This window comes from Salmo salar, chromosome 01 (genome assembly GCF_965601325.2).
Source record: "Salmo salar chromosome 01, fSalSal1, whole genome shotgun sequence".
NCBI classification, from domain to species: Eukaryota; Metazoa; Chordata; class Actinopteri; order Salmoniformes; family Salmonidae; genus Salmo; species Salmo salar.
The window spans coordinates 167,223,952-167,234,644 of record NC_138291.1 but is presented as its reverse complement, the minus strand read 5'-3'; the positions used below and the strand labels follow the sequence as shown (position 1 = coordinate 167,234,644).

Sequence of the window (10,693 nt, the reverse complement as noted above, 5' to 3'; positions counted from 1 at the left end):
GAGATCCCTACTTAGCAACAACCCATTTTGCATGGACATTGCCATTGAGGGCTTTCACCATTTTAAAGTAGTCAACTGGGTGGGTATTCCTATGGGTTGGGAACGATCAGTCAATGACTTCTTCAAATTGTTTTGCCTAGTTTATGTATTTCAGCTATATCACCGCCATCTAATGGCCACAATAAATAAATTACCAGATTTGGTTCAAGACTCCAGCACTGCAAGTGGTGGTAAATCAACAATATTATCTTTACACTTTTTTCCAAACTTCTAAAGAAAATAAGACTACTTGAAAGTGGATATTGCCTCAATGTGGGTGCTTTGGTGTGTTTGGACCCCAGGAATAGAAGCTGCTGCCTTGGCAGGATGGAAAAGGGATCCCTAATAAATACAACAAAAAAATGCAAACGGCACTTCCCATTCTGCCACAGACGCCACAATAGCAGATACAATGTTGAGAACTTTGTGCATCTCTATGGCAATGACACATAGGTTTTAATGCCGCTCCACAGCACACAGACATCAGAGAACGCATCAGTGCAGGTTTTATTTAATTTATTTCAGGCACACAGTACTGACACACCTTAGTAAAATGAAAATGGCAGGGAGGTATTTAGCCAACCAATATCAGTCGTCTACATGTAAAACACCACAGACATCTGGACCTGGAAGTTGCCCCTCGAAACTGATCTAGGGTCAGTTCTGCATTATCCACCTCAATGGTGAAGGTTAAGATATGGGGAGGGTTATCTGATCCTAGACCTGTGTCTGTACAGCTATCTCCTAGGTCCAGGTGTGTTCAGTGGGCAGACAGACACTTAAACAGGTATGTTCAGGGTCATGTTCATTAGGGCCCGAAATGGAAAGGGTTTTTAAAACAATTTGCAATGGAAAGAGTAAATGAGCGTTCAGGGAGTGCAGGAAGTTCCTCACAGTTTGTATTTTTTCTTCTGTTTGGTAACTAATGAACACAACCCGGGTATGTCACATCAGTCAGAACACAGTAACAAAGCTCATCTCCCTCCTATTCAAAGATCACTCAGAAAAAGAAAGAATCCTCTTAAAATACCAGGCAGTTTCTACTGATAAATCTGCTAACTCTCCTCAGTCTCTCAACCCCAATCCCCAACATTGTGTGTTCACATCTGTACGGCACTGGAGGGGATGTCGAACATGGAGGGATCAAACTGTTGTCCTTTAAAGGGAGAGCCCTCAGCATCCCAGCCCTTCTTCAGCATGTCATGCACCTTCTACATGAGGAGAAAGAGAGAGAACTTGTGAGAACGGAATGCCCACATACATACAGTGCATTCGGAAAGTATTCAGACCCCTTGACTTGTTCCACATTTTGTTACGTTACAACCTTATTCTACAATGGATTAAATAGTTATCCCCTTCATCTATCTACACGAAAAACTGAAATATGACATTCACATAAGTATTCAGACCCTTTACTCAGTACTTTGTTGAAGCACTTTTGGTAGCGATTACAGCATCGAGTCTTCTTAGGTATGATGCTACAAGCTTGGCACACCTGTATATGGGGAGTTTCTCCCATTCTTCTCTGCAGATCCTCTCAAGCTCTGTCAGGTTGGATGGGGAGCGTTGCTGCACAGCTATTTTCAGGTCTCTCCAGAGATGTTCGATCAGGTTCAAGTCCGAGCTCTGGCTGGGCCACTCAAGGACATTCAGATACTTGTCCCGAAGCCACTCCTGCGTTGTCTTGGCTGTGTGCTTAGGGTCATTGTCCTGTTGGAAGGTGAACCTTCACCCCAGTCTGAGGTCCTGAGAGCTCTGGAACAGGTTTTCATCAAGGATCTCTCTGTACTTTGCTCCATTCATCTTTGCCTCGATCCCGACTAGTCTCCCCGTCGGTGCCGCTGAAAAACATCCCCGCCGCATGATGCTGCTACCACCATTCTTCACCGTAGGGATGGTGCCAGGTTTCCTCCAGACGTGACACTTGGCTTCCAGCTAAATAATTCAATCTTGGTTTCATCAGACCAGAATATCTTGTTTCTCATGGTCTGAGAGTCCTTCAGGTGCCTTTTGGCAAACTCCAAGCGGGCTGTCATATGACTTTTACTGAGGAGTGGCTGCCGTCTGGCCACTACCATAAAGGCCTGATTGGTGGAGTGCTGTATAGATCATTGTCCTTCTGGAAGGTTCTCCCATCTCCACAGAGGAACTCTGGAGCTCTGTCAGAGTGACCATCGGGTTCTTGGTCACCTCCCTGACCAAGGCTCTTTTCACCCATTTGCTCAGTTTGGCCGGGTGGCCAGCTCTAGGAAGAGTCTTGGTGGTTCCAAACATCTTCCATTTAAGAATTATGGAGGCCACTGTGTTCTTGAAGACCTTCAATGCTGCAGAAATAAACTGCTCTAAAAAATAAAGGGAACACTAAAATAACACATCCTAGATCTGAATGAATGAAATAATCTTATTAAATACTTTTTTCTTTACATAGTTGAATGTGCTGACAACAAAATCACACAAAAATAATCAATGGAAATCCAATTTATCAACCCATGGAGGTCTGGATTTGGAGTCAAACGCAAAAATAAAGTGGAAAACCACACTACAGGCTGATCCAACTTTGATGTAATGTCCTTAAAACAAGTCAAAATGAGGCCCAGTAGTGTGTGTGGCCTCCACGTGCCTGTATGACCTCCCTACAACGCCTGGGCATGCTCCTGATGAGGTGGCGGATGGTCTCCTGAGGGATCTCCTCCCAGACCTGGACTAAAGCATCCGCCAACTCCTGGACAGTCTGTGGTGCAACGTGGCGTTGGTGGATGGAGCGAGACATGATGTCCCAGATGTGCTCAATTGGATTCAGGTCTGGGGAACGGGCGGGCCAGTCCATAGCATCAATGCCTTCCTCTTGCAGGAACTGCTGACACACTCCAGCCGCATGAGGTCTAGCATTGTCTTGCATTAGGATGAACCCAGGGCCAACCGCACCAGCATATGGTCTCACAAGGGGTCTGAGGATCTCATCTCGGTTACTAATGGCAGTCAGGCTACCTCTGGCGAGCACATGGAGGGCTGTGCGGCCCCCCGAAGAATTGCCACCCCACACCATGACTGACCCACCCCCAAACCGGTCATGCTGGAGGATGTTGCAGGCAGCAGAACGTTCTCCACGGCGTCTCCAGACTCTGTCACATCTGTCACATGAGCTCAGTGTGAACCTGCTTTCATCTGTGAAGAGCACAGGGCGCCAGTGGCGAATTTGCCAATCTTGGTGTTCTCTGGCAAATGCCAAACGTCCTGCACGGTGTTGGGCTGTAAGCACAACCCCCACCTGTGGATGTCGGGCCCTCATACCACCCTCATGGAGTCTGTTTCTGACCGTTTGAGCAGACACATGCACATTTGCGCCTCCATGCTCTGGACACTACGCTGACACACACAGCAAACCTTCTTGCCACAGCTCGCATTGATGTGCCATCCTGGATGAGCTGCACTACCTGAGCCACTTGTGTGGGTTGTAGACTCCGTCTCATGCTACCACTAGAGTGAAAGCACCGCCAGCATTCAAAAGTGACGAAAACATCAGCTAGGAAGCATAGGAACTGAGAAGTGGTCTGTGGTCCCCACCTGCAGAACCACTCCTTTATTGGGGGTGTCTTGCTAATTGCGTATAATTTCCACCTGTTGTCTATTCCATTTGCAGAACAGCATGTGAAATGTATTGACAATCAGTGTTGCTTCCTAAGTGGACAGTTTAATTTCACAGAAGTGTGATTGACTTGGAGTTACATTGTGTTGTTTAAGTGTTCCCTTTATTTTTTTCAGCAGTATATTTTTGTACCAGATCTGTTCATCGACACAATGCTGTCTCAGAGCTCTACGGACAATTCCTTTGAGCTCATGGTTTAGTTTTTGCTCTGACATGCACTCTCAACTGTGGGACCTTATATAGACAGGTGTGTGTCTTTCCAAATTATGTCCAATCAATAGAAATTACCGCAGGTGGACTCCAATCAAGTTGTAGAAACATCTCAAGGATGATCAATGGAAACAGGATGCTCAATTTTGAGTTTCATAGCAAAGGGTCTGAATAATTATGTAAATAAAGTTTGTTCTTTTATTTTTAATAAATTTGCTAACATTTATAAAAACCTGTATTCGCTTTGTCATTATGGGGTATTGTGTGTAGGTTGATGAGGGGAAAAAACAATTTAATCCATTTTAGAACAGGGCTGTAACGTAACAAAATGTGGAAAAGGTCAAGGGGTCGGAATACTTTCAGAATGCACTGTACATACAATACAAATACAGAACTGCACAATTGGACTCAACATAGTTCAGCACCAAATTCCGCCACGTGTCCCTACAGTTGAAGTCGGAAGTTTACATACACCTTAGCCAAATATATTTAAACTCAGTTTGCACAATTCCTGACATTTAATCCTAGTAAATATACCCTGTCTTAGGTCAGGTAAGATTACCACTTCATTTTAAGAATGTGAAATGTCAGAATATAGTAGAGAGAAGTATTTTTTTCTGCTTTAATTTCTTTCATCACATTCCCATTGGGTCAGAAGTTTACATACACTCAATTAGTATTTGGTAGCATTGCTTTTAAATTGTTTAACTTGGGTCAAACGTATCGGGTAGCCTTCCACAAGCTTCCCACAATAAGTTGGGTGAATTTTGGCCCATTCCTCCTGACAGAGCTGGTGTAACTGAGTCAGGTTTGTAGGCCTCCTTGCTTGCGCGCGCTTTTTCAGTTCTGCCCACAAAATTTCTATAGGATTGAAGTCAAGGCTTTGTGATGGCCACTCCAATACCTTGACTTTGTTGTCCTTGTCCATTTGGAAAACCCATTTGCGACCAAGCTTTAACTTCCTGACTGATGTCTTGAGATGTTGCTTCAATAAATCCACATAATTTTCCTTCCTCGTGATGCCATCTATTTTGTGAAGTGCACCAGTCCCTGCTGCAGCAAAGCACCCCCACAACATGATGCTGCCACCCCCGTGCTTTACGGTTGGGATGGTGTTCTTCGGCTTGCAAGCATCCCCCTTTTTCCTCCAAACATAACGATGGTCATCATGGCCAAACAGTTCCATTTTTGTTTCATCAGACCAGACGACATTTCTCCAAAAAGTACGATCTTTGTCCCCATGTGCAGTTGCAAACCATAGTCCGGCTTTTTTTATGGCGGTTTTGGAGCAGTGGCTTCTTCCTTGCTGGCTGAGCGGCCTTTCAGGTTATGTCGATAGACGTCTCGTTTTACTGTGGATATAGATACTTTTGTACCCGTTTCCTCCAGCATCTTCACAAGGTCCTTAGCTGTTGTTCTAGGATTGATTTGCACTTTTCGCACCAAAGTACGTTCATCTCTAGGAGACAGAACGCGTCTCCTTCCTGAGTGGTATGACGGCTGTGTGGTCCCATGGTGGTTATACTTGCGTATTATTGTTTGTACAGAGGAACGTGGTACCTTCAGGCGTTTGGAAATTGCTCCCAAGGATGAACCAGACTTGGAGGTCTACAATTTTCTTTCTGAGGTCTTGACTGATTTCTTTTGATACACCTCCAATTGACTCAAATTATGTCAATTAGCATATCAGAAGCTTCTAAAGCCATGACATAATTTTCTGGAATTTTCCAAGCTGTTTAAAGGCACAGTCAACTTAGTGTATGTAAACTTCTGACCCACTGGAATTGTGATACAGTGAATTATAAGTGAAATAATCTGTCTGTAAACAATTGTTGGAAAAATTACTTGTGTCATGCACACAGTAGATGTCCTAACCGACTTGCCAAAACTATAGTTTGTTAACAAGAAATGTGTGGAGTGGTTGAAATACAAGTTTTAATGGCTCCAACCTAAGTGTATGTAAACTTCCGACTTCAACTGTATACCCTTCTCAACATCATGAGGCTTAGGTTAGTTTGATGGTAGTGTATGCATGTTTACGAGTGTGTGTGTGTGTCCATTCTTGTGTGTGTGTGTGTGTGTGTGCGTGCTCTCACCATCTCGTGGCTCTGGGGCTTGCCCTGTAGTTTCTGGTGGTAGTCGAAGGTGAGTCTGTCCAGCACGGCGTGCTCCTCCTCGTCCACCGTGGCCATGGAGCGCTCTCTGTTGATCTGGTTCACATCAATCTCCTTCTCCCCTTTCAACACAGCACTCCACCAGACCTCCCCACTCTTACTGAGAGACAACTACAGGGAGAGGGAGGAAGGCTGCGTCAGTGAGTGAGTGTGTCTAGATACATTTGTGGGTGTGTGTGTGTGTGTGTGTGTGTCACTCACCACCACACAAGATCCAGGCTCCAGGCTCCATAGTGAGTTCTCAGTGTTGATCTTATGTGTGAGCTCTCCTTCCATCAGGACCGTCTCTCCTGCCTCCTCCTTCAAACACACACGCACACTGCCCGGTTGCATGTTCACACACACCTGGCATGGACACACAAAGAGAAATTAAAGCATGAATACTTCACATACATTACATGGTACAACCCCAGGAGGAATGTTTAACTCAAGAATCACATCAACTGGACACAGAAAACTCATCACATCATAATAATTCAAACAGGAATTTATAAACATTAAGTATTTGTTTTTGAAAAGGTTGAAATATGTAGAAAGAGGAGCCCTGTGGTGGCCGTGTTTACCTGTCTGCCCTTGACGACGGTCTTGGGAACGTTGACCCGGACCTCAACATCGGTGTAGTCCTGAGACCAGCTGTAGGTGTCCCTCACCGCCCCATTGTAACTATCTGGACTGGCCTGTTGCACCACCTGACCACTGACACACACACACAGTGGAAGAAGCACTCGATACAAGGGTTGGTATTAGGGTGGGTTTTAGTATTGGGGTCAATTCCATGCCACTAAGGAGATTCTACCAAATTCGAAACTGCCAACATGTATTTGTAGAGCATTTCAGCAAATATGTAAATGTCCCATCTATAACAGGTTTTAACAGTTGTGAACCTGTTTTGTGTAACTTTGTGAAAGCATTGAAAAAGCTTGGAGAAAGAACCAGTCATACTGGCATGGCCAAGAGAGGCAGTACAATACTAACTCTGTAGATGCGGAACAGGCTGCTGCTGCCTGGTCTCCATGTGATGACGGCTGGGCCACACTGCTGCAATGGGGCTGTGGAATAGAGTCTGGGGCTTGGCTGGAAGAGCCTTGGCTGGAGGAGGTAGTGCTAGAGGCTGCACTGGGCTCTCCAGAAGCTGAGTCAGAGCTCTCTCTCTGGGCATCAGGCTCTGTCTTCTCCCCCCTCGGCTCCTCTGGCTGCTCAGTGGCCTGCAACTCCAGCTCCTGCACCGCGGGGGGCACCATCCTGGCCTCCTGTCTCTGCTGCAGCTCCCTCTGTTGCCTCTCTCTGTCCTGCTCAGCCACACGCTCAAACAGACGGAAGGACTGTGGAGAATAACAGAGACATGACGAGCTAAGTCCATAATCAACCCCCTAATCACTTTTTGTGCACCTTAAAAGGTAGTCTGCAAGATGGCATCATCATAGAAAAGGGGACGACATCCCAACTTATAACCAAATCAGCCTAACATCAGACTAACATCTCTTCCCATACGAGTTTAGACGCAAGGAGAGATGCCAACAATGGTAGTCTTGACAGATTAGGTCACTGTTAACCTATCGTAGCAGGCATAAAAGAAAATGCATGAGCGGAGTTCCCACATCTGCTGAATCCCTGAAAACCGGATACAGCCGACTGTTGGCAACTACGTTAAGAGTGGGTCATATGCCACATTCAAAACAACTGTAGCAATCATAGCCAAATACCATCCGGTCACGCAGGGCGCCTGACCTCCAGGGCCCACCCCCCTAGCTAATTTCCTGCAATTCTACACATTTTACTATGACTTATGCCATGTTAATAATACCTGAATGTGAGTGAATAACAAAATCAATGGGGCCCCCTGGAGGTCAGGGCACATGCCCTGCGTGACAGGTCGGTATTTAGCAATGATTACTAGAAGTTTAGATAGCTGGCTAGACTAATTTACCAATCTAAAAATGTTTAGCTGACATGGCTAATTGAGTGACTGTAAGTGACCGACATAAGAGAAAAATTGTTGATGCACAACCCAATTTCGAACTTGCACCTTATCTATTCTACTATTCTAACTCTCAACAGTAAATTGAGACTATGACTGAGTTAAATAAGCGCGGTTGCTTATGCCTGGAGCAGGCCCTTGTTCAAGACCACTTGACTCGGAATTCCTAGTCGGAAACTCGGGCATCTTTCTAAAGTTCCGACCTGAAGATCACTGACGTGATGATTTTTACCGACTTCCCTGTTGTCTTGAAAGCACCATCTGTTGATGTTGCAGGTAAATCGACCCGCTGTTTATGCTTATGTCATACTACCGAGTGTACGTTTAAAAATTACGTCTATGTTGAGCAGATGTCTATGGATAGGATGGACACCTTACATTTTTAGCAATGCATTTTTTCCTGATAAAAACTAGATAATTGTATCCACCGTGGAGCCCAGTTTCATAATATTACCATATGTCCCAGCTGGTTGCTGTAGTTTTGAAGTAATCACGAGAAAACAGGCCTTGTTTTAGGGCATTTTCACCCTGCCAGCTCCTATTTGTTCTATTGACCACCATGGTACCAACTCGCCTTCCGAACATTCTAGGGGGCAAATTGGCTGGCCTAAACGGCTAACACAGAAGTTGTCAAATATTTAACTAGCTAACTACAGTAGTAGGTAAGCTACCTTTAGGACCATTTTCTCGGCCACCCCTGGAGGGAAGCCCATACGGTCGTTGGGGGTTGACAGCAGACGGTAAAAGTCTGTCTTGCGGTACAGGAAGCCGAAGTAGACCTGAAGGAAATTCTGGATGTTTCCAACATGCTGCAAGATTCCAAGCAAAGCGTTGTCATACAACTCTGTCATTTCCATGGGCGACGCCATTGTAGATTTTAAACGTTCTGCGTAGTTTGTCAAACTGTTGAAACTTGACACTAAAGACTATTGTATTTCAATAAATGTATCTTTATCGCAAAATTATATAGTTGTCGTTTGAGATTGTGCCCCCAAGCTAGCTGGATAGCTATTTTGATTTTTATGTACGAACTGAAAATTGTCCCCAGCGTAACACCACCACCCGCAAAATAAGGTTCCTATGTCAAAACACTGTTTTCTAATATAATACATTGTGTTGAATATAATGCATCCATATCAATGTATATAATCAATAACAAAATGTAATTGGTGTTTATATAATTGTACATCTTGATACAATGAGAACGGCTAATTTCTGGCTCTTCCCACAAACCCTTTCATCAGTCAAAATGGCTGCGTCCTTGAGTTGTCAGTGTGATATCGGTGAGAAACATGTTTACATTCGTTCAATAACTGTTTGAGATTATTCTACTTTAAAGTGTTGTGATATAGTCGAACGATGACTAGTTTTGTTTTGATACGTAGGCGGGGCTTGGACAAATAGCGTGTTTCTGGCTGGCTAGCCAATGATATAGCAGCTAACGTTAGCCAATGTTACTTGGCTGTTGCTCAGTGTCTTTGTTTTCACACCTTTGCCCCACAGAACGCGCTTGCCAGAGTCGGCACCTCGATATACAATAACTCTACAACACGAGCACTTCATGTCACTGCAGCATGCTGCAAGGTATGTATTCAACCTGACTGTTAAAGCCATTGACTATTGCCTCACTCACTGGCTGCTAAAAAGATAGCCTCCAACTTGGCATCTGGTACTTAAACTTTTGTGTTGTCAGAATCGTGCAGCTCGTATTCGGGTGGGGAAAGGAGACCGACCAGTAACCTATGAGCAAGCACTCCACCCCCACCACATAGGACACCGCAAGGGCTGGTTCTCCCAGCACACTAGTGAGTCACTGTCTAGTTTCCCCACTTATCTGACCGTGCAGAAGATAACTCGGTGTATAGCGAGTAACAAAGTTACTGTCAATACGCTGGCCTAGGTTATAGACTAACCATAGTAATCAGATATAAATGCTGACAAACTTGATCATTGTGTGGCAAAGGAGACCTAACCTTTCTCCCTCCATCCTGCGCTTTATCTCCTAGGTAACCTACATCGAGAGGGAGGAGCATCAGATCGTACTGTGGAAGACGTGTTTGTACGACGTTTCCTCTTCGGAACTTTCCATAACTGCCTGGCCAATGAGATTGTGATAAAGCGACGAGGCAACATGCTGGTGGTGTGCACCCTGATGCTGCAGAAACTCCCTCCACAGAAGTTCTACTTCCTGATTGGCTACAGAGACACTGCTCTCCCACTTCTACAAGTGTCCTGTTAAAATGGAGGTACAGACCCTGGAGGATAAGGCTGTCTACAAGTACGTCTGAGACAGGAATTGCTAACAGATTTGATATAAGACTTGTATACAGGACTATTTTGGGGAAACTCACCACTGTACAGTTGTAAAAAATAAATTGAATTTGAATGGGTCTATTGAAATCTATCTACAGTGTGTGGAAACCAACTATTGAGTGTGTGCCTTGGAGTTGGCTCTTCAGAGTAGGAATAGACAGACTACCAGATAATGTTATCTTCAGGTTAACAGCAGTACACCTGTGTATTCAGTCAGGTGAAATGTCTACTTAGTGAAAATAAATATAATGTATACAAGTGACACGTGTCTATCCTACACAGCAGACAATCTGTTCCGATGTACTACATCTCTTTTTAAGGAGAAGGAAGTAA

The 10,693-nt window shown here is 44.7% G+C and overlaps 2 protein-coding genes across 2 annotated transcripts; one reads left to right on the top strand and one right to left on the bottom strand.

The window, feature by feature from the left end:
- Positions 1-538: 538 nt before the first annotated feature.
- nudcd3 (NudC domain containing 3) lies at positions 539-9,129 on the bottom strand. Its single transcript, XM_014140478.3, has 6 exons — positions 8,719-9,129; positions 7,045-7,391; positions 6,633-6,765; positions 6,271-6,414; positions 5,992-6,180; positions 539-1,250 (listed from the first exon to the last, which is right to left on the bottom strand). Exons 1-6 carry the CDS (start codon positions 8,914-8,916, stop codon positions 1,140-1,142), a joined length of 1,122 nt encoding a protein of 373 aa, XP_013995953.1. The 5' UTR covers positions 8,917-9,129; the 3' UTR covers positions 539-1,139.
- On the top strand, positions 8,046-10,437 carry mrps24 (mitochondrial ribosomal protein S24). Its single transcript, XM_082956029.1, is given in 5 exon segments — positions 8,046-8,323; positions 9,551-9,631; positions 9,741-9,852; positions 10,054-10,246; positions 10,248-10,437. Coding segments are annotated over 5 exon segments (483 nt in total). The 5' UTR covers positions 8,046-8,314; the 3' UTR covers positions 10,336-10,437.
- The last annotated feature ends 256 nt before the right edge of the window (positions 10,438-10,693 follow it).

Coding starts and splice junctions, on each gene's coding strand:
- nudcd3 (XM_014140478.3), bottom strand. CDS start 8,916: ATGGCGTCGCCCATGGAAATGACAGAGTTGTATGACAACGCTTTGCTT. Junction 6,415..6,632: donor CCGTCGTCAAGGGCAGACAG/GTAAACACGGCC, acceptor TGTCCATGCCAG/GTGTGTGTGAACATGCAACC. Junction 1,251..5,991: donor AGCCCCAGAGCCACGAGATG/GTGAGAGCACGC, acceptor CTCCTCATGTAG/AAGGTGCATGACATGCTGAA.